At 46.5% G+C, this 23,839-nt stretch overlaps 1 protein-coding gene across 1 annotated transcript in view; it reads left to right on the forward strand.

The window, feature by feature from the left end:
• The first annotated feature begins 17,817 nt into the window (after positions 1-17,817).
• Positions 17,818-23,839, forward strand: part of APCDD1 (APC down-regulated 1) — a 33,586-nt gene continuing 27,564 nt past the window's right edge. Inside the window, exon 1 of the mRNA XM_008522731.2 lies at positions 17,818-18,210. Coding sequence (XP_008520953.2) covers positions 18,153-18,210 — 58 coding nt within the window. The 5' untranslated portion in view covers positions 17,818-18,152. The remainder of the gene's footprint in view (positions 18,211-23,839) is intronic.

Genomic DNA, 23,839 nt, shown 5'->3' on the forward strand with positions numbered 1-23,839 from the left:
TTGCTCATTACTGAAACAGTGTTTGGTTCATTATAGATGCTCAATAGATTGGATATTTTAGTAATTGCTCAGGAACTATTGTAAATTCCTAACAGATATTTATCTTGCATTATGTTGCCTTTTTTACTTAACTTTGGGCCTAGCAGCTGAACAGACCAATATTTCCAGGTTATATAGTTCAGCTGTGTGCAGAGACATGCTGTGAAAACAGTATATATATATGCAGGTGGTGATTATGAGAAACTAGTTGGAAGTCACAATATATTGGTAAATCAAAAGTAATCAGGTCAAAAGACCGAAAACCATGAGATTCTATAATTAAATCAAGTTAAATGTGAATCAGAAAGAGCTAAATTAAAATAACTAGATTTCACTGAACATGTAGACTATATAAATCTTTGTGATAAAGCTAACGTGGCATAAACATTCCCCCAAATTCCACTTTAGAGCATATCCTTTGTAAGAGCCCCTTTTTAAAAAAAAAAAAAAACGAAACTCTGATATGATTTAGTAAAGCACTATTTAAAATGTATCAATATTAGAAGCTGAAAATAAGCCTTCAAAGATAGATAGAAATTAAATTAAACAGGCTAGAATTCCTTTTACTGTGTTCAGTTGGTCAACAATTTCTGTACTGTAATTTTTATTCTACTGCTAACAGCTACTTGATCCTTGCTTATTCAGGTAATGTTTAAGAAATTTTAATGATCAATATACTTATAAATAGCTCAACAAGTAAAATTATACACACTTTCTGAAGTTAATACTCTAAACTTTGTCCGTAACTTCTTATTTGAGACACAAAATTAGCAAAGTTCAGTAAACCCCTTGAGGTTTTTAATTTCGCTTTATCTGGTGCAGGAAAGCAGTTCCACCCAAGGGAGGGACGATTGTCTTCCATTTGCCTTGCCTGGAGGAAAGGATCCAATTTCCTCCAATTTTAGAAAACACCTAGAGCTGAGGTCTCTGAACATTTTTGATCATACACCCCTATGGGTTGGAAAAAAAAAGTATCCCTCTACTATGTCTTTAACAAGACATACATAAAGACCATGATTTTTAAAAGGTTAAACCAGGGGCTGGCCCCATGGCCAAGTGGTTAAAGTGGCCTGGGTTCATGGGTTCAGATCCTGGGTGCAGACTTACTCCACTCATCAGCCAAGCTGTGGAGGCGTCTCACATAGACCACATAGAGGAAGATTGGTGAGGATGTTAGCTCAGGGAGAATCTTTCTCACCAAAAAAAAAAAAAAAGGATAAACTAAATAGTATATTAAATATTATTAATGATATTAAACATTATCGTTTTGCTTTATGATTAATTATGCTTCTTTGAAAAAAACTTTGAAAATCTTGCTTTAGTACTTTGTGATAAAGAGATTTAAGCATTTGTCCTCAGGCTTGGCTCTAATAGCTATGATGGCTGAAGAAGGCACTCCTCAAAATCACATAGCTCCAAATGGAAGAAACTTTATATTGGTTGCATATTCCAAATCATGACACTTGTTTTTCAATCCTATCCACCAATTTCATGAAGATTTCATTGAAATTGGCTAAAAAATTTCCATTTCCTTTATGTCAATCAAGACTTTGTACTGTTCTGTTTCTTTGCAAGCTAATCAGAAAGCTTTGCACTTTACTGTTTGGGTGATAAATTGGACAGTTTAAACAGTTTTCTTTCCAAGTGTTTTACAAGTAGAGATATGAGGGCTTTGATATTATTTCAGCAACAAAATCGTACAATGATTGAAACAATTGCAAACATTTATTTTCGATATTTTTGGGTAGCGAGAGTGTTTTGAAAACCAGTTTCTTCCTCATTTATTTTTTTTAATGTCACCTTTGCTTGGAGAGAAATATAATAAATAACTGCTGTTACTTATTTTTGAGCTTTGCTTATCCAAGAGATTGCTTTCTGCCCGCCCCCTCGCCCCCCAAAACCCTACTAGGTAGCTTTCCACTGACATGGACTTATTATTACAGAAAAGGTCAGAATTTCTGAAGCATCTTGCCCTTTATGAAGAAGAAAAATATACTACTTATTTTATGCTAGACAACTCTCCCAAGAAATTTCCCATAAGATAATGGTGAACCTCACGGTGATACAGAAGATGTTCATGCTAACTCAAAATCTCCTTAGAAACGTTTGTAAAGGTTTCCCATCTAAAGTTCTTAGTTCATGAAAACAGCGCATCCAAGGCATCTTGGGATGCATACTGCCCCACTGGCCTGGGCTGAAAGGGAAGCTGGGAGACAGGTGGGGCTCCCCAGGCTGTACGTGCGATACGAGACTTGAGACCTCCTGACCCGAAGACCCAAGAGGGTGATGGTCAGCCTCTGCATGAAAAATTAGGAAAGCTTAATTTTTCTCCTATTTTTAATGTAAGAATAAAAGTAAGTAGAAATGCTGTCTCCCCATGAGGCAGGAAGTGCACACACTGCACTTGAAAACCGCTGGCTGAGTGGCTTTCCCTGCAGTGTTTGTATGTTCCACCCTCCTGTCTCCAGCCTAGGGTCTGGGAATAGGCAAGGGAGAACCATGTTGTAAGATGCAAAATCAACACATGCCCCTCACACCCAGAGAAAGCTGATGCTGGTAACCCTTCCTCGCACAGAATGCACCGAGGGGGCAGGAAAGCGTTGGTGATCGTTCTGGGACTTTCCTGGCTTGGCTTAAGGAGGAGTACAAGTTCTGAGTGCACCCAGTAGGCGCACAGGAGCATCTTCAGTCCTCCTCCGTACACAGGGCTGGGGCTCAGACAGTGCACGCCAGAGCCACCAACAAGGAACAAGATGCCCTGAGCTGCCCTCCCAGCACCTAGGTGCCCAGCCCCTGCTCAGGAGTACGGCTCCCTGTGCTGGTGGTTTTGAGTAGTTGTCTTGGCGTCCTCTCTTCTCAACATTCAGTGATCTGCCTTTCATACACACTGGCACAGTGCTTTCTATTCCCAACTTGTTTTCCCTCATTTAATCCTCTGGATGTCATCTCCAAGGAGGCCCATCAGTTTCTGTCTTTTGAGCTTCAGGGAAAACCGAGGCTGGTACAGCTGTGTGGGCCAAAGCAAAACATGTGGGGTATCCAGAGGCCAGCCGCCATCCAGTCCTCAAATATTCCTTCTTGAGCCACAGCGCCCAGTGCTGGAATCGACTCCATTCCCTGAAGGCAGAATCAGGCAGCCCCTGGAGGGAGTGGTGCCGACAGCCTGAAGGAGAAGAGCCCCTCCCCCCCCCCAAGAGCAACTACCAGGGGTCCCAAGGGTGCAAAACAGAACCCCACCCCTCCGCCCCAGGTTTGTGGCTGGAGCTCATGGTGACAAGAAGGGTCCCCTGGGAATCCATTCTGGTGTGAGTCAACTGGGCAGGGGCAGCAGTTCGAGTGGCTGTTCCCCGGGCCCAGTGTCAATGGTGTTCACAGGGCAGTCTGCGTGGCCTGCTCCAGTGGCAGCAGTGGCTATGACTTTACCAGAGCAGCTCTGTGCTTTCTGTTTAAACTAGCTAAAGTTGTTCTCTGGCTTCACAGCCAGCAACCGTAGCTCATACGATCAGTGACTTCAAGGCAGAGGTGAAGAGCTGCGATCAGCTCCGAGCTGGTGGCCAGCACAGGCTAGCCCCAGGAAGAACGCTTCTAGTCAGCTTATCTCAAAGGCTACTCCACTATCACCACTACCCACTCATTCAGTGACATTCACTAGACGCCAGGCACTACGCACAGAGCTTTATGTGTTATCTCATTAATCCTCACAATAGCCCTGTGAGATCCACACTGCTGTTGTCACCATTCACGAGTGAGAAAACAAGCTTTCTGAGAGAGAATAATGCACCAAAGTTACATGGCGATACTAAAGATCTGAAACCAGGCCCATCGCACAGCAAAGTGTACCCTCTCACTGCTGCGATCCTCTCACCCCGTGCATTTATTACCATGCACATCAGCAACTCATTTCTGACCCTCATTGGACCCCACAATTTGATCCAGTATGAACTAATTTTAAAATGGGGAGCAGTTTTCAACCTAGGCATCTGGACCTCTGCTGCCAAAATGCAGGTGTGAGAAACAGCTGTCAAAACGACCAGTCCTGATTTTTGTAAGGTGTGGCTGTGACCGTCAGTGTAATTGAAAAAAAAATTGCTTAAACCATTGTTGATGCCGAAGCCTTAAGTAACTGAAGAGAAATTGGTTTCCCCCCATTCAGCGGCCCGTGGTACTCTCTCCTGGGAGCCCGCGGCAGCGCACCGCCTCCGAGGCCAAACACCCCATCAGTGAGTAGAGGTCTAGCCATCTCAGCTTACGAACACTTATAGGAGACACCACCGGAATTCTTCCTAAGTGTCCGATCAGCTGCCTTGTCCCAGCCAGTCCTAACCACATCAGTGCTGAATAATTAGACACCTCTTTTGTCATCTGTCTGGAGGCTGGGCAACGCCATCACTAGGAGTTGGGACAATAGAAAATGAGTGCACCAAACACTCTTTCACTGTGGATACCAGCCCCATCGTGCCTCCCTGCGCCCTGGTCTTGCTGAACAGATGGTTTGGTTGAGTTTCACAAAGCCGTGCTGTCGAGTCTAGCGACAGCATCTACGCTTCACACACGTCACAAAGGCAGTTGGTTCTCTATGATATGGCTGTAATGTTTTCCCTCTTTGCATTAACGTTAGTGTTAAAATGCTCACAGGAGATTGTCAACTGCTGGCAGCATTAATTAATCTGTCTGGTTTGGTTTTGTTTTTCTCCAGTGTGTTCATATTAGCATGTGTATTCTGTGAACACTATGAAGCAGGCACCACACACACACACATACAGAGCTTGATTGTTAAGCAACTGCCTGAAGATGGCTTCATTGCCTCGTAAGATACAATGTCATTTGATATCGTTATTATTTTTCTGTAATTTCAGGCTGGTTTTTAGCCATTCTGTATATTTTATGGACTGTAAGGAGAACTGCACCCCCATCAAGCAAATGAGTAAAGCTAAACTATTCCATTTCTCCTTTGTACCACTTCTGTGTCCACTTAAAACGAAATTAGCTTAATAAGTTGAAGATGCCACATCTTCATATCACTGGGAAAAGCTGTTCTACTTTGAAAGAAGAAAATAAACAAAGGGGAAATTTTAAATAAACGTGAACAGCCCACCTCTTGGGAAGACTAAAAGAAAATTTCTTGCATTTCCTATCTCTGAAGGAGTCACAGGGAGGACCTACTGCGTCCAGGGAAATGTTTTTAGTTTTACTGTTTGGTTTCTGTCTTTTTATTTCTATTTATTTTTAACTTCAAAGGGTTTTATATCAGAAAGGAGCAGAAATTTTGAACAATTACTTTGGAATTCTGGTAAGAAAATATCTCTGCTTTCACCTGCAATAATGACAAATCTCTTTCCGCAGTAAAAGAAGTGGTGGGAGGTATCTGTTAGAGTCTGTCCTATTTATTTATTTAAGCCAGGTACTCCCATTTTCATAATGAGCTGTAAATAAGTTTGTTATTGCTGACATTTATCATACCAAAGTCTCAGATGTGAAAATAGACTACTTTTCTTTTCAGTAGGTAATATTGAAACATCAGAGTAATTTTCTTGGGTCTTGGACCAGCCATACCCCAGCCCCAGGCCAGCATCTCCATGTTCAGTCTTTGACCCATCTTGAGGTCCATCTAGAGCCTGCAAAGTCCATCACGGCACAGAGTGCTGCTTCAGGGGTCTGCAGCATTTTCCTATTTCATAAAGTGTTCTTGGACACCACGGAGGAGCATCAGCACATTCAGTTATGGGACCATGGTCCAGCTCTCGAAATGCATGACTTCCCGTCTATTGTAGGAGACCTCATTGGTGAGGCCACTGGCCAGTAGAGAACAGGGAACGGGAATCTTGCTTGGATCCCCAACTTGCTGATGATGGAGAAATTGCCACCAGGAAGTGGAAGGTGCAGCTATCAGGGCAAAGCATGCAAGGGAGAGCAGGTCGAGCTTTTGGTTACTGCCTTGTATGTCAAGTCTTTTCCCCAGGAATACCTTGTAGAAGATATAGTGACTGACCAAGGGATAGTTTAAGAGGAGAGGAGAAGAGAGAAAGGGAGGGGGAGGAAGGGAAGGGAAGGGAAGGAAGGGAGGGGAGAGGACTACATGAGAGAAGTAAAACAATCCTGCAAATCTAACTAAAGATATATGGTGACTATCTGCGCCATGTCCCACTCTTTCCCTTTGTTTTCACATGGGAAAGGGAAGGGTTTTGCAACTTGATTAATGGTTCAGATAATTTAGATACTGAAATTATATTGCATAAGGTGGAAAACAGAACAGAACTAGATAACATGTACAAGTTAGAACAGAACCAAAAGACAACACTCCAGTGGCATTACCAAATTCTCCACCCCCACTTAAAAATAATAAATAAAACAACCAGAGCCATAAAGGAAAGAGAAATCTGGCTTCCCTGGAGTTCAAAATAAATGCAGCGAAGCCAAGTACCCCGCACGCCCTCGCGCACACCCCGCGGGGAGCCAACACCCTCTTACGCACAAGCGCAGAGGCTTGTGGGCAGTGCCCGCGCTCAGACAGGTAAGATGCCCGGGGTGACCCAAGACAGCGTGTGGGTGCCCCTCTGTCCTTGCACCTGATCCCGAATTCCACCTTTCCTGTTCATGCTGGTGAAAGGCTTCCTCTGCAGTTTAAATGCTAACACCTTAGACTCATTAATTCTCTATATATGAGGATGAATGTATTGATGAGACCAATTCTTGTTTTGTGAAGGAAGAGCAGAGGCTATGAGGGCACTGGTGTCTCTGGGGAGGATGGGGCAAAGGCAGCAGCCCAACAGATGAGTACTGAGCATGGCGGGGTGGAGCGTGACCCAGGGCAGCGCCAGGGGAATGCATCTTTCTGCGAATCCTTCATCTAGTCCTGACGCTCCTCTGTGTTGTTCTGGTGAAAATAGCAGTAACCTTACGTAGACATCTGTGTCTAAAACACGGCTAAATCATTGCTGTGGAATGAATAAATGACTTACGGTAGACACAAGGGCTCCCCCTTAGCCTGTCGGTTCCGTTCGAAGCAACAGTCGTACAGAAGGCCTAGAATGTGGGAGGACGCAACAGGAGGAAGCCCAGGCTGCAGCCCCTGGCGCCCGCCCCTCCTGGTTCCTAGAGCCTTGACTTTGAAGAGGACCAGGCACTGTGCTGAGTGCCTCATACAACGCGTCCCTCGTCCACCCAGCAGCTCAAAGAGGTCACTATTTCACTTTGCGACCATTTCACCGATGAGAAGCCTGAGGCTTGGGTTGGGCTCATAGACAGTAAGTGGTAGAGTCAGAACTTTAATCCGATCTGATAAACCCAAGGCCTGCACTGCTAACCACAGAAAGGTTTGGAAAGGTCCTAGATACAATTTAGTAGATCCTCATGAGAAATTTTAGGAAACCAACGGTTTTCACGTCAGGAGTGCAGCTGCCAGTAGTAATTCCCACCACGTTTCACTATTCTTGTAACTGCAGAGATTTCAATTTTCAAAAACATTCCCAAAGTTACAAATACTTTCAAATGTGTAGATGCGTGTGCATGTGTGGTGCACATGCGTGTTGCTGTACGTGTGTGAAACGAGGGAGGCAGGAACAGGGAGAGCGAAAGTCCTGTGCCTTTGGGGACTGTGTGTGTCTCATCCCAAAGGATTCCTCTTTTACAGTGAACGTCACAGGCACATCAGAGAATCCTGGGCACCAGGCTGGGGTCGGCACTGTGCATGGGCATTCTCCTGGGGTGATCTTTGGCTCCCCTTGTCCTGTCCTGCAGCAGCCACTTGTTTCTGGGCACCGCTTCTTGTGCAGATGCTGCTGCTCCTCGCTGCCTGGCAAACAGGTGCATGCTTATCCCACCTCCCGGGAAGAGCACACACCTGTTCAATGGCTCCTCGTCCCCCAGGGCCCAGCTCTACTCACGCTTCTTTGAGGAGGCTCTCTCCAGCCACCCCGCACCGCTTATGCTTGGCATCGCCGGCTCTGCCCCCTAGCCTAGCTGATCCCAGGACAGTTCTGTAGCTAGGAGCACAGGATCTGGAATCAGAAATGCCTGGACCTGAATCCTGCTTCAGACCTTTCCTCTACCCTTGGAACCTTGGGAAATGAACACCTGTGGTACAGAGTTTCCTTGTGGGTAAGACGAGGACAATAACAGCTCCTCACTCACCAAGTCTATGAACTGGATGAGTTCACTTGGGTGTAGCTGGAGCCCAGCATTCAGAGGAATGTGAAGGGCAAGCAGCAAAGGGGTTTCCCAGACCTTACCCTGATGAATACTTCAGTCTCACTGCCACTCTTCTCTGCCAGGGACACTGGAAAGGATGGTATTTCAGCTGGTCACATTTCCACCCTAAATAAAAGGACATTGATATTAAATCAAAAGGCTAGAACAGTATTAACAGCCAGCCTCTGTGGCGTTGGGTTATATATTTTCCATATCCCATATACATGCCATAGCCATGTATATCTTTGCTTCTACACTTACAGAGGTTGAATAAAAACATCATTCCCTCACGCCAAAAGTACATCCTTTGGAGAACATATTTTGTAAGATCAAGAGTTCACCTTCGATGGCTTCTGAACAGTACATAGCATGGTGCTGGGAAATCAGCAGACAATTTTAGAAATACCCCTGTCTCCATCTTCTCCTCCCAGCAAAGCCAAGTTGACATAAAAATTCTTCTGCTCCTCCTTCAGGGTAGGACTCAGTACCAGGAGGGCCTAAGGCCATTAACTATTAGGAGCAGAGTCAAAAATAAAGCCCCTCCCCCGACTCTCCTCATCATCTCTCAGCTTTCCCTGTGGTCTCATGGTGCCCCACCTAAGGTTACATCGAATGTGTCCAGAAGTTAGGATTCTAACACATTCTTCACGCGGGCTGTGAGCTACCGGGACAAGGGTTCGATTTGATTCCCATTTATATTTCTAGCACCTGGCTAGATGTCTGAAACATAGTATTCATTCTTTCAATCATTCAGCAAACATTTATTTAACGTGTAATTGTGTCATCCCCTGTCCCGGATGCTGGCTTGAGGCCCTGCCTTCCCACAGTCATACAGTCAAGTAAACTGCCCTTGGGGTTCCTATGGGGGCAATGGAGGGATGTGTGGCCTGAGATCCAGGAAGGCTTCCAGGAGGAAATGACATCTAAACTAAGATCCAAGGGATGTGTAAGAAGATAAATAAGACTTAGTTCTCAATAAATCTTTGTTGAACAAAGAAGAAAGTTTCTATATATTTTCCTTTCTTTGCCGTTTGGCTCTCAGTATGCTTTAGCTTTGTTCTAAGATTGCTCTGTAATGTCTCTTTTCCTTATTCTTAGATTGTTCCTGTTCTTTGGCTTATTGGAGAAGCTACTATTTGTTTTCAAATTATTTTGTACAATATGACTTCAGTGATTGCTGCTGCAGGAGTCTCGGGTCACAGACATGCTCAACCACCAACCTCTCTCTTTGAGTTAACCTGGCCAGCAATGGAGCGTCCACTTCAGCACCACTTATTATCCAAAGTGAGGATTTTAAAAGTGTTGGAGCTGGACAAACGCACGTATGGACTTGTCCCCTGCCGTCGTCATAATAACTACTTCCGTCGTCGTACAGAGCTTTACGGCTCTTCCTCTCCAGCACCCACTCTCCACACCCAGGCTCAGCCCTGCACAAGCGCTTGGGCTCGGGGCAAGGACATTTCTCTCGGGCAGAGCTGTGGGTGAGCGTGTTGAGGCAGAGAGGGGGGGAGCTTCTATGTAAAGTTTTGTGCAGGAGGTTGGGTCAAGGTTTTCAACCTGAGTTACTGAATTCAGTATAATATGCGGGGTCAGCACTTTTCAAATGGCCTTCTAGCAAGCTGTCCCACCTCTATAAGTGTCAGGTCTCATGGGATCTGTCTGCCACAGTGGCTTCCATGGAACTGGCGACAAGGTAGCACCATGTTAGACTCAGAGTGGGCTGGGAATGCCTTAGTCTCCCTTCCGTGAAGCATGGAGCCAACCACTGCCCCTCTCCTCATCTGCGGTGTTCTCGGGGAGCTACTAAGTCTTGGCATACACAGATGATCGAGCTATGCAATGGCAGGGACAATGTCTCCATGTTGCATTCTGCATTAAAATACTGGAAAGATGGGTCAGAGGATCTTGGAAGTATGGCAGAATATATATCAGAATGTGGCCTCTAATTTTTGTCCTTTGTCATCTCTCCCCAGGCCTGCTCTGCAGCATGAATGGATTCTCCAGAAGTACTTCTCCCCATGGCTCACTGTCATGGAACCACAATGGCCACCCTGCACAGAGGGGCTTGAAGGAAATAGCTCCTAAGATGGAGACAAAAAAGCGTTGAGTACCATATATGAGGTTGACTCACTGAGTTCACAATCTGAAAAACCTACCTCATGATTATAAACCAGGACCTTGCTGTGAAGTGGAAATTCTTGGATACTAGGACAGAAGAACCTAACATCTCCAGAAGCAGCTAAGGCAGAATCGATGCAATGAAGGAAAGAATTAGTGACGCAGAAACATATTTAAGAGGAAATCCAAAACACTATTAATTTAATAAATATAATGCCTCCTAAGGTCCTGCTGTCCAAGTTTTTAATCATTATGAGAGAGAAAATATGGATCTGTGGAGGTGGGGGAGGCTCTGAAATGAGATGGGGAACCTGGTGTCTGGTGCCAGCTCCAGACCCCGCCCCCAGCTTGGCTAACTTTGGGAAAGTCTGACTTCAAGGGGCCTCAGTCTCCTCTTCTGTGGGCCTCTTCCTCCTCCTCTTTGGCTGTGACTCCAACTTCTTTGCCCCCATCACAGGTAGTGCCCACCTCCCGTAGTTTAGGAGTATCTGTTGGCATCGCTCCCATCAACTTCACGGTCAGAATCCTTCTTGAATTCCCAGATGAAAGAAGTGAGCTCTGGCCTAAACGCCAACAGCCTGACTGTGCAGCTTGACTACCTGCTCCATCTCCGGAGCATCTGCAGACACTGTGTGTGATGGCAACTGTGCAACCATCCTCACAGGTGCTATTCTGCCTACAGCTGTGTGGCCATCCCCACTAATGCAGGGTCAGCCACCTGATCAGAGTTAGACTCTCAGGCCCAGAGAATCCTTCCTAGACAAGCTGGCCCTTTTGTTCTGGATGAGCTTCCTGTATGTTGACCTCTTGTTCTATGAGCCTGGCTGGTGTGCTTGACCCAGTTTCTTACCTCCTTGTCTATCTTCCAGCACAATTTGCCAGCCTATGTACTGCTCTTCATTTGACTCAATGGGTCCATTGTAGTAAAACATTGTTTCACCTAATTGATTGAGAGTCAGTGAATAGCTACTGATTTAGGCACTGGGATAAAGCATATGAAAAATCTAACGACAAAATGTGAGAAAATAAACCATATACATGTATGAAATTTTCCTGGATGTATAGGGTTAATTCATTTTCCACTGAACTTGGGGCTTCTTAAGTTCTGGGTCTGTTTCTAAAAGCTTCTCCCATGCTGTCTGCCTGAGGATAGAGGCACAGAGACACCAAGTTCTGTGTAAGAAAATAACACAGAAGTTAGGACCTGATACACTCCCATTGAATCAAGCACACGCCGTCAGCTCCTGGAGACGCCGAGAGGGTGCAGTGCTGTGTGTCTTGAGGGGATTTTGGTGAGACACAGTACACCTCTCCAAACCTCCAGCTTGCACCTCTACAACAGAACAGCCCTGGCTGGCCCATGCCCTTCACAAAATTGCCTGAAGAGCAAAAGAGACAGTTTATTTGGACTTTTTTGAGGATTACAAAGTCTTACAAAAACAGGCAGATGAAGCATGAGTATGGACTTTGTGATGTTGAATTTGGTGCCCCGGAGACTGTTTTGTCTAAGTGCAGCCCTGCTCTAGAGACCTAAGATTCAGGCAGATGAAGTGTGGTCGAATATGGCCACCCCTACACAGCTCATCACTGCAAATACGCACAGCCCCAACCCCGGGAACACAGACGTGCACCTTCTGAGGGGCTGCTCGCGTCCTAACGCTGAGACTCACAGCGGCGGGCCGCGTTTCAGTGACTATCCGGTCCACCCACCTACCGTACAGATGGCAACAACCTATTCTGAGAACTAAACTGTGTGGATATTTTACACACGAAACAGTGAAACGGAACACGAGGATCCCAATACCAACCGCGATGTGTGCAAACAGCCAAATAGCGTTCTTCAGCTTGAATATCTCAAAACGCATCAAAAGCAGATATCTACTTCAGAGAGGAAAGGAACACTTTTTTGTATAGTCTTAGAGCTGAACAATAGCACTTTACTGAGAGTTAGAAAATCTACTGATACCCTTATAAAGTTGTGTGATTTTTAGACAAACCACTGCATCTCTTTGGCCTTGGTTTTCCCATCTGTAAAGATAGACTAGTAATGGCTGAATTATCTAAACCAAAGAAAAACAATATTGTTACGATGATGTAATCAGATGGTCGAATGCCACGCCAGATGGTCAGTTGAGGGAAAACACACTTGGTTTCAGATAGTCAAAACATATCCAGTGAATTAAAGAAATGAAGTTACTAGAAATGTTGGATATATGAGTAATTACAATAAGACTAATCCTATACTTTATTGCTCTAGTACAGTGTTCCTCAACCTTTTCTTCCACACCCCGCCCATTAAACAGTAGGTCATGTGGATGTACATTACACCTGGTTAAGCACTGTGTCCCTTTGGAGGGCCAGAAACCATTATAATAACTATATATTTTTTCACACACTCCCCCCACAAAGAATCAGTTTCACACACATGGGGACAATTTTGAAATTGTTGAGAATGAATCTAAAGTCACTGTCAGTGGGCTATTTTCAGGGTACACTTACGTAGTGCCTGACTATGTACTACTATTACTATTATCCTTGTTTTACAGCCGTTGCCCAAGGTCCTACAGCTGGGGGAGCTGAGCCGAGTGAATCTGGCTCCTTAACAAGCACACCACAAGCCTCTCATTTGTCAAACAGGTTCCGCGTTGCAAAGTGTGCCCTAACAGCCCAGGGCATGCGCAGATGGAACGCCAGTGTTTTTGTGTCTTCCTGTTTCGGTAGCTGCGAGCTGCGGTGGCTTAGGGTGGTGTTGGCCTCATAAAGACTCTTTCTTGATGGTCTGATCTTATCCTTCCTCATCTACCAGCCCAACAAATGCCCATTATGGAAGCGCTTGCAAAGGGGCTGGGGGAGGAGAAGCCAACATAATACCCAATTTTCTTCCTGCCCTCGAACAGCCAAATAATCTATTTAAACAGATAAAGCAGTTAGACATACAAGGCAGCCAGCACTACAACAAAGAATATTATAAGGGGCACATGAAAGTACAGACAAAAATGTTGCTGAGATCCTTTATTGCCTCCTGCCCCTGGCTGAGCTCATCTTCTCCTTCAGTGGTAAGGTCCTCAGTCTTCTTATCAGCCCCTCAAATAAACCTGTGACAGAGTGAATGGACGGTTAGCTGAATCACCCTCAAACATCTCTATCCCCATTTTCAGATGATTGTACATATATATCTGATACTCAGCAGTGTGTCGGTCACGTTGGATGGATGAATGAGTGAAGGAATGAATGCTAAGCTTACAAACATTTTAGTGGTTTTCTCTGATAACTGCCATGAGTATAAAATGGAATGTAATCTTTAACTTAAGCTCAGAAGACCATGCTGCTCAGAGATAAATCTAAAAGACATTTTATTTTCAAAACAGAGTTTCTTCTAATTAATGTGTTTTAAAAATATAACTCGGGGCTGGCTGGTGGTGTAGTGGTTAAGTTCATGTACAACACTTAGGCGGCCCAGGGTTTGCAGGTTGGGATCCTGGGTGAGGACCTACATGCTGCTCATTGGGCCATGCTGTGGCAGTGACCCACATACAAAATAGAGGAAGACTGGCAACAGATGTTAGCACAGGGACAATCTTCCTCACCAAAAATATATATATATAACTCAGAAGCATGTCCCTTTCTAAGGACTCCTCAGGACAATTGTATTAGCTCTGCCTCTGAGGAGACCATATAGGGTTTTTAAAATTTAACATCTTTACCATTTACTGAAGTCTTGCTGTGGGTAAAATACTGAAAACACTAGCTTAAGTGCTGAAAGGGGTAGCGAGCTGTCGAGGCAGCTTCCCGTCCTCCCAGCTCTTACAGTCTGGAGGAATTACCACGCTGTCACAGGTTTGGCACTGACATCTAGCAAGTTTCAAGAACAATCTGTTCCCAATGACATTTCCCCTCCTCTGAGGATGCAGAGGTAGTAAAATGTTGTCAACCACATTCATAGTTGAACACAATGCAGGATTAATGTTTTAATTCCTCTGATGCTTCTTAAAACTACCATTTTCTTCAAGAACTGAAAGATCTAGAATCTCTGAACTTCCCAATGACTTCCCAATGTGTGATTGCACACCTTTAGATCAATTTTCACAAGTACTGCATAGGAAACCCAATTGTAGCACAGATTGTAAAGAACATTGGTCCTTGCACCTCCCAGCATAACGTTGCAATTGAGCTCTTTATTACTCTGTTCTCATCAAAAATCGAGACACTCTCCTAAGAAAACCAAGCCAAGGTGATTACACGCTCTGTGCCCAGCATAGTGCATCTGAGAAAATTTGCTCATGATTCAATTACTGGGGAAGAGCAAAGGGCTGGTTCTGACTCAAAGACTGAGCCAACTATAGAGGCTCTGCGTTAGGATCAGCAGTGCTCGTGGGAAAAGACCACTTGGTAGACATGTGAGAGGCCTTGTGGGCTGGTGACTGGACAATCATGGGAGTTCCAAGTGTGCCTCTGATTTGCTGTGTGGCTGAGAACTCAGCCCCTTTGAGCTTCTTCTTCCCCATCAACATGACAGAGGTTATTTATGAGAAGCCCGGAAGATTTTAACATACTTATTGATGCTACTATGGGCATCTTGCCCAGCTGTCCCTGCCAGGGACTCTGCCATTAACACCAGGACCCAGCTACACACACTCCTGCTCAAGCCTTGGTCCTTAAGTGGTCTGGGCAAATTCCTCATGCCTGTGTCAGGGGGCAATTCTGAGTTGGAGCTCACACAACCACTTTATTGCCTCCCTGGAAATGCCCTCCTCCCAATTCCGTCACTCTAAGCATATACCCACCTACAACCACACTAAGACAAATTGATACCAGTTTTTTTTTTTCTTTATTCTCTTCCAGAAGTGAGCACACTAACAACAAGAGTAAAAAATAATGCAGACAGTGAACCCTATGGCTAGGACAAGTCCAGTCCTTCCCACCAGGCAGAGGGTGATGAGGGAATTGTCGGGAGTAGCGCCTCCGGTTGGATGTTGTGTTGAGGGTCAAGGATCTAAATCCACGACACTACATGTGGAAAATAAACGGGCAAAACAAATTTCAAACTGATGACATCATTCTGGCTATGTTTACACCACACCAGTGAAACCAGTTGGAAAAAAAAAAAACTGGATCAACTTGACTGTCAAGATGACACCAAATTATAGCTGGTCTGTTGGTTTCTTCTTTTTTTTAAATAACAGAATCAAATAATTATTTAAATAAATGTATTACCTAATTGTTCTGCTAACATGTGATGAATGACCTTCACTTTTTTCAATTGCTCTCAGCCCAGTTGCTTATACTGAACACACCACCCCTAACATTCTGTTACGTTGTCTGTTTGTTTCAAATATTCCTGATAGACTAAAAGGCAGCAAACGACTGAAAGGCATAGAAAGCTGAACACCCCTAGAATGTGTTCTTGGTGACAAGGCTAAGGCTCTGCTTAAGCGGCCAAGTATGTTGTTTACATCATTTCCAAGTGTCCAACGTTCGTTAGGAAATCAAGTGCCCGCTGTAAACCCGACTGACCCTTGGGCAACATTCAAATCCCACACGTCACAATCTGCCACCCAAACCTAGTAACAGGGACAAGCGATCCATCGAGAACAAAGTGAGCCCAGAGAGCTGCCGCAGAGCGAGCCCAACTCAAAATAAATCTGCTCACAGGCGTTGTGACAGCTATCTCCCCTTCCTTCACACACAGGGAGCCTTTCATCTCCGAGATTTGCAAACATTGGCACGTAATCTTCATAACATCCTTGTGAGCTAGGCAGGTGGTACGTGTTATGATCCCTCATATTAAAGATGGAAAGATGATAATGATGGTGATAAAAATTAAAGCACATCAAACAGTATCAGCATCATCACATCAAAAGACCCATGGCTTTCTCAGAAAAAAAAATGGAAACTGTCAAGTGTATTCTCATCTATTTCACTAAGTTTTACACCAATGCAAAGGTCCTCCCAGTTCTGAAGGTCTAAAGCATAAGGAGATGAATTATCACATTGTTCAAGGGGCAGAAAACTCTCTTGGAAGTCAGGCATTCTTTTTTAAGTGTTTTATTTATGAAAAACACCGCAAGAAATGTTCTCTGGATCACATCTGCTCTGGTGGCTGCCCTTATCCCAGTGTGAGGGGGAGGTGTCACTGAGCCCAGGAGATCATTTTAACCTCCTCCTGGGAGCCGGTGAACCGCCCATGGTGAACTTTTGCAGAGGATAGACTTCCAGACAAATCCGAGAGCCCTGGGCACAGCAGCCCGCAGGCGAGCCGCCATTCGCAGAGGGCAGCGGTTACCAGCGCCCTGGGGACGAAGAGAGCGGAGCTGATCCTCCCTTTGGGTCTTAAGAAGTCACCGTAAAATTGAACATACGCCCCAAAGACCCACAGAACATAAACACTATCAAGATTTGGGCTGGGAGAGAGGAGGAATCAGAGAAGGGGCCACAGCGCACTTTCTTGGAGACTGTCCCGGAGCGTTTCTCTGAGGTTTCTCCCGTGTTTCAACAAGTCATTTGCCTCCTGGAGGCGGGAGGAGAAAGAAAGGGCTCCTCTGCCTATACCTTCCCTGCGCAGGTTGCGGCCTGTGACAGGGCTCCTGTGCCCCCGGCAGCCCAGGCACTAACCCGCGGTAGGGGCTGTCGGTTAAGACACGTCCTGCGTGTCTCCCGAGGGAGCGGGGCAGTGCTGCATCCCCACCCTGTACAATTTTCCAGAACGGAACTCTTCTCTTTAATCTCTTCTCTCTTCTCTGCTCCTTTCTGTCTCACATGCGCGCGAGCGCACATGCTCCATCCCCCCACCCCCCATCTTTGCAAGCCCACGTTTCTCAGATCCCACTTGAGAGCCCCAGCCTCACAGCGCCGCCTGCCCGTCCTTTCAGAACACCCTTCACGGGGGGGAACCCGTCCCTGTCGGGGAAGAGGAAAGGTCCCGAGCTGCCCGGGGCGGAGGCAGGGCGTTAAGGGCACATTTTCCTTCCCTGCCGCCGGGCGCGCTGCCCAGGGCTGCAAGCCCCTTGCAGGACGCAGCTCTCTTGGAGAGGGCCGCCGAGGGCGGAGAAAGGGGCGCGCGGACCGCGCGGAGGAGACGAGGTGAGGAACCAGGCGGGAAAGGGGGCGGAGAGACGGGAGCGCGGCGGCAGAGGAGGGGGAGGCGAGGGGGCAGAAGAGGCCAGAGAGGAGGGGAGGGGAGGGGAGGGGAGGGGAGGGGAGGGGAGAGGGAGGAGGGAGGAGGGCGGGCGAGGGGGAAGGGAGCGGGGGAGAGGCGGCGCCCACGCGCCCTTTCAAGTCCCCGCGCCGCACCCCGGCCCGCCCCGCCCCCGGCCCCGCCCCGGCCCGCGGCCCGGCAGCCCCGCCGCGGCGCCCTGGAACTATGAAGAGACGCTGCAGCTGCGGCGGCGGTGGCGGCCACGGCAGTGGGAGCGGCGTGCGCGGCGGCGGCTGCGGCCGGGGCGGGACGCGGAGGGCCGGGCGCCTAGGGGCCGGGCGCGCGGGGAGGGCCGGGCCGGGCCGGGCGCGCGGGGCCCGACGGCGCCGAGGGAGCTCGCGCCCCGCAGCCCCCGCGCCGCGCCCCCCGGGCATGGGGCGCTCGGCGGCCGCCTGAAGCGCGGGCCTGGCCCGGCCGCACGCGGGCTGTGGCCGAGGAGCGGAGCCGCCCCGCTGTGCCCGCGCCCGAGCGCTCGCCTCGTCGCGTCCTCCCGGGCTGGCGGCGGGAGGGCAGAGCGCGCGGCGCCGCGGCGGTCCCCCAGGAGCAGGGTGCCAGGACGGCGAGGGGCTCGGGCGGTTCGGTGCGCGCGGGTGATCCCGGAGGAGGACTGGAGATGTCCTGCCTGTGCCGCCTCCTGCTCACCTACCTGTTCCCGGCCCTCCTGCTTCACGGTGAGTCCCGGGAGGGAGGGTGACTGCCGCCGCCGGGGCCAGAGGATGGGACCCCCGGGAGCCGCAGAAACCCCCCGGAGCCGGGTCCCAATCGCGGCAGGCTCCCGGTCCCCGCGCACGCCGGAGCAGAGCCCTGCCTCCTCCTGCTTGGCGCTTCCTAGGCGCCCCTTCCCCCAGCGGCGCCCACGGCTGTTTGGCGGTTGGAGTTGTCTTTCTGAAAGGGTGCAAAGCGCTCACACACAGACACCTTTTATCTCCTGAATCGATTGCATCAAGTCCTAGGGAAAACTTTGATCCACTCTGTTGGGTTTTCAAACTGTAGCCTGTCATGAAATCGCAGGCTTGGCGATCCTGTTTCCAAAGCGTCAGAGTGCAGGAGGGGCTCCTGATGGGGTCCAAGCGTTTATGGGACTGTAAAGAGAAACTGAGCATTTAAGGGGAAAAACAGCTCGCGGTGTTTCTGTATGCCCTTCTGAGGACGATTGTATGTTGAAGGGGTGGTGATGGGGTTTCTCCTAAGTAGACTGGCCGCAGTTTCAAGGAGCAGGGGGCTTCTAATAGCCAAGATGTGAACATTAAAATAAATCTTCCATGCTCTCGGAACTTGGCACCTTATTGCCCTCATGCTCTAGCTTGATCGTCTTGTTTCTGTTACTCATGTGCCACGTTTTCTCAGGAGCTCTGTAAACCCCTAGCCAGAGACCATCAGCGCTTTAAAGGAGTTCCAGGAATTGCACTGAGAAAAATAAGACAGAATTGCAGGGAGATTGCCAAGGCAGTTTCGGTGTTGGGTTGGTGTTGATCATCAGGACAGGCGGTGGCAGAACTCGTGCTGATTCAGATGTCCTGAGCCAACTTTCCCTCATGGACACCTGACATTTCAGCAGAGCATCTCCACCAGGAGCACCTCGGCTCTGCTTCCTCACCACCTACCACGCTTCCCAAAACCTCTGCAGATCAGATCAGCACCCCGAGGGAGGACGCTCTTAAGTTTCTGAGCAGGACCTGCAGCTGGAGTGAGCTTCAGAATGCATTGTAGCCAGCGCTGAAGATCAGGTTGTCACTCCCCAGAAGATGGAGGAAGGCTAGCCTGAAAGCTGTAAACGGCTGTTTTCTTATAGTCCTGCTTCCGGGCAGGCAGCTGGGCAGCTCAGCAACTCCGGCTGTGTGACCCTGTCCACTGGGCCAGACGGGCCAAATTGCCAAGGTGTGCTCTGAGCCCCAGTGATCCACACTTTAAAAGTCAGGATGGAAGGCTCGCAGTTGGAAGGCCAAAGAGAGAAGGTATAATTATAGGGTTGCACTCCTAGGCCCATCTGCTTAGAATTACAGAGCAGTTTTAATCTTTGGCTGAAACATGAAACAAATCAGAGCCAATGAACAGATCAAACGGCAACTGCCACACACACCAAAAAAAAAGAGGGCGAGAGAGATGAAACAGAGAAAATTGTCCCCTTAAAAAAATCTGTTGTAATATCTAGGAAGAACAAAGATAGTGTGGTCAAGTGATTTTAAAAAGGAAAATTTTGCAAAAACAGAATTTTTTGCGTAAAACCATTGCCTCTTGACTACCAAAGGGATGCTCAGAGATGCAGCCCAGGCGAGCTCAGACTAAGATTTTTTTCCTCCTTTGAGAGGTGGGGTGGTAAGTATACTTCCTACCCTACCAGTCCAAGCTGGGATATTAATAGCTGGCAGGAAACCTTGGTGAGGTTCGAGGAGAGCCCCAAATCTCCAAATTCAAGTCTGAGTTGGGCTGAACTCCTCGGGATCTGGGATTTACCCAGACCCGGTGGTGCCAGGAGGAGAACAGTCTGGAGGGAGCGAGTAAAGAGGGGGCAGTCCACGCCGTAAATGGGAGGACGGTACATATATGCTCTATGTGCATGTGTGTGTATGGCAAAGAGGATAAAAGATATAAAAGGAGGTCTGTGAAGTTTAATTGGATGACAAAATAGCCCTAGAAAAAGTTATCCAATTTCAAAGTGAGTCTGCAATGGCAAAGTTAACACCGAAGCCCACTGACGATCTACTCCAATCCCACAGGCAGTGTTGTACTCTAGCGAAGAAGAGAAACAGAGGGCCTAGTGGTTGAATGTAGAAATCTTGGGAATTGGCTAGGATCCTGTAGAAGACCGGGAGAGAATTGGGTACTCTCCCTTTCTCCTCTTTTTGCCTGATTTTTACTTGATTAAGTCGTTTTAACAAAAAATGGGTTGTAACCAACTTAACCCAGGAGAAGGGCTTGCTGAGTGCATCCTTCTTGATAGTTTGGGGTTTTGCAAGCATTTAAAATTTTGAAGTAGCAAGTGGAGCTTGGTCATTTATTTTAATAGAAGTTATAAGTATGAAGGAAATTACCTGAAATCTTTTCGGAACAGCTGAATGGCTTTTTTCTGATAAATAGCCATTTTAGTTTGATAACCATAGGACACCATTTGTCTGTTTAGGGTAGCAATTAGTAGGTAAAAACGTATTTCCTGTGATTTTGAATGTACTTGTGACAAACTTTAATAAATTAAGTGCAGACATCATTTATAGATTGTTGCACTAACAAGTCACATTTATAAGATTAAAAAGTGCACAGGCTTTCATGATTCTGTGAGGGCACTGCTGATACCAGTACGTCTGGCATCCAGTCTTTGTTCAGTTTTGGGGTGATTTCTGTTTCACCTCATTGAAGTCTTAGATCACCTCTAGGTCCCGTTGGTGAGTAAATTAGGCTCTGGCGGGACTCGAGCCTGTTGTTTATTTTTGCTGTTTTTTAAAATGGTAAGTGTAATGCAAGACTCAAGTTCCAAATTTGATGGCGTAAAAGTATACATGTCAGCTTTCCTTTCCTCTCCTTCAACCTCTGAAAACAATTGCATTTCTTAATCCAAGTAAAACCTATTGAATATCATGAAGGTATGTGGCTGGAAGATGTCCATTATTGCTGTTTCTTTGCTTAGGCGAAGAACCACAGAAATCATTCAGCTCCAGAAACCCAGATTAGCGTGAGGTATTCCAGAATACGTGGTGCTTTAACACGCAAGTAATTCTCCCTGATAATGGAAGGTTCGGTTTTCAGGTCTGGAGCCGACGCTGGGAGAGATGTTCTGTTCCCCAATGCTGTTTGCTTTTGTAGAATTCATTGACTTTTCTGACAGGGGAAGACACTTTTGAGCTGTTCCCTTTCACTCAAGCATATTCTATCCAGATTTTAAAAAACTGTAGATAACCGAATGATAGCTTAATCAACAAACTGTGAGGGAACATTTAAGTAGGATAAAATAGGAATCTTTGAAATACTGTTTTACTGAAGACAGTTTTGTAACCAAGAAAACATTGTTTTTCCTGCACTTTACCCCTCTTGTTATAAAATGAAGTCTTGAAATATGACTCATCTCTACGTAACAGAGAGCAAGAGTCTTAGATGTTAAATATCCTCCTGTGAAATAAATTGACTTGCTTCAAACATGCGGCTAAGCAGATTTATAATAGCCCCGTTCATCCTTTTCTCTCTCTAAATGAGAAAAGACCTGCCCATAAGTGGATGATGTAAGTGTGTAATTACATGCCGTTTAGGGACAGGCTGATGACAACTTGATATAATCAAAGTGAAGCATAGAACCTTTAGGACCAGAATGTGAGAGGACGTTAGTGATGGTATTCGTCTGCTGAAAGCTTACCCACAGGGCTGTCTTCAACACACTCTGCATGCAGAGTGCACGTGATTACAGAGAAGACTTCATTGAAACCTGACAGCGTCATCCACGCACACGTCTCACTGTGTCAAGATTCTATGTGTACAGGTCGTCCTTTCGTTCTCTCCAGTTTGGGAATAAAATTATTCTGGAAACTCACATGATAGGTATCTAGGTTAGAGAAAGGATATGATGTCATCCAAATTATTAAAGGGAGTCTGCTCTATAAGGGTTTTCCAGTTTCATTCATTCAAGTCACCATTCATTCAACAAGTTTGTTTACGAGGGCCTACCACGTGCCACGTGCCACTGCTTGCAAGCGACGGGGGTTGTGAGGAGCAGCAGTCCCCCTCTCCTGAAGAATATCTAGGGGTGAGGAAGAAAGACTCATTGTAGAGCCCCAGAGCTGGGAGGATGGCAAACTGTAGTCGACGGCAGTATTCTCCCTGCTGGGAATCCTGGCAGACCACACTGCGCACACACACCATGCACATACACCACACACGTGCCCAAACACACGCTGTGCATACACACCACACACACACACATACAACACGTGCCATGCACACACTTCACATGCGCTATACTCACATGCAGAAACACATACTCCATGTACACAGGCGCACACATACACTCCACACACACTATGCTGAGGAGCATGGGCGAGGCAGCAGCAGTCAGCTACAGACCCAACATGCAAATTTCACAATCTTTGGTTCGAACCTAGTGTCTAGCCTGGGGACCATGGCATTAGAAGAAAACAACAGAAAATTACCTTGTGTTCAACTAAAGTTAAATGGAGCCAGGGATTTGAAATCTTGACTTTATTATACTTCTCATAAAGGGAAAATACCTTTAGACATGAAGGTTTAAAGATTGGCAAAAGCAGCTTTCTTTGCCTTTAGCTCAAAAAAATTGGAAATAAAAACAAGAGCTTGGTAAGCATAGGTACCTGTATAGCAGTAAAATTCAGTATGTCTGTGATACATACGTGCGTTTATTCCAAAAAATGGGAAGCTGTGCTGGCGTTTATCTAGCAGGATCCACTTCAAAGCACGCATTTACAGTAATGACTGCTTATTTATGTGAGCAGGGCAATTTCAGGACCAAGTAATACCTGCATTTAATCTAATCGGTCACCTGTTATCTGCTTGGAGTTTTCATGTATGACACCAGTTCTAACTTGAGAATACTTTCTCACTCTGATTATCAAAGTAATACATGTCACATTATATAAAGTACAGAAACATGCTAAATGAACAAAAAAAGAGTTATTCAAAACCCTCTACTCAGCAACAACTAGTGTTAATATCTTGACATTATACTTTAGCCTTTTAAAATTTTTCTTTAAGCATTAAAGTACATACATAGACACTAACCTGATCAAAGATTAGTTTAGTCCCAAGTCCCAACAAGTTCAACTTGAGAATTGTTTCCTTCCCAACTGCTTTTACATTTTATGAGTTGTAAATGTAAAATGATTTGGAACTTTTGGTTTTCAATGTAGATGGCAGGTGAAAAACTGCGGGATATATCTAGATGTCAGATTTTTAAGCGTTAGTGAAAAACTGGGGACTTGGACATGGAGCATCCTGCTATTTCACTTCTTCTTCCGTATGTCAACATGCTCCATGCCGAAGAGGTGACCTCACAAGTAGTAGGCATTCAACTGTTGGTTGAACCAATGAATATTGACGTTCAACGGCAGCAGTCACTGCCTCCCTCCCTCCCAGCTCCCTTCCGCCATTCTGCCCAGTCCCTGTCCATGGGCTGGCTGGCTTTCTGAGGCCCTGGGGGTCGGGAGGAAGTTCTGCTATGGATGACAGAAGCAGAAGTCCTACATTTGTCCTCTTGAAAACTATCCTAAGGACTGCATTGTGTGTGCATGATCTGGTGAATTCAGTGGTGTCAGCAGTACCTGGTCACGTGGGCCTTGTATTTAG

The sequence above is a fragment of the Equus przewalskii genome, chromosome 7, assembly GCF_037783145.1.
Source record: "Equus przewalskii isolate Varuska chromosome 7, EquPr2, whole genome shotgun sequence".
Taxonomy (NCBI): Eukaryota; Metazoa; Chordata; class Mammalia; order Perissodactyla; family Equidae; genus Equus; species Equus przewalskii.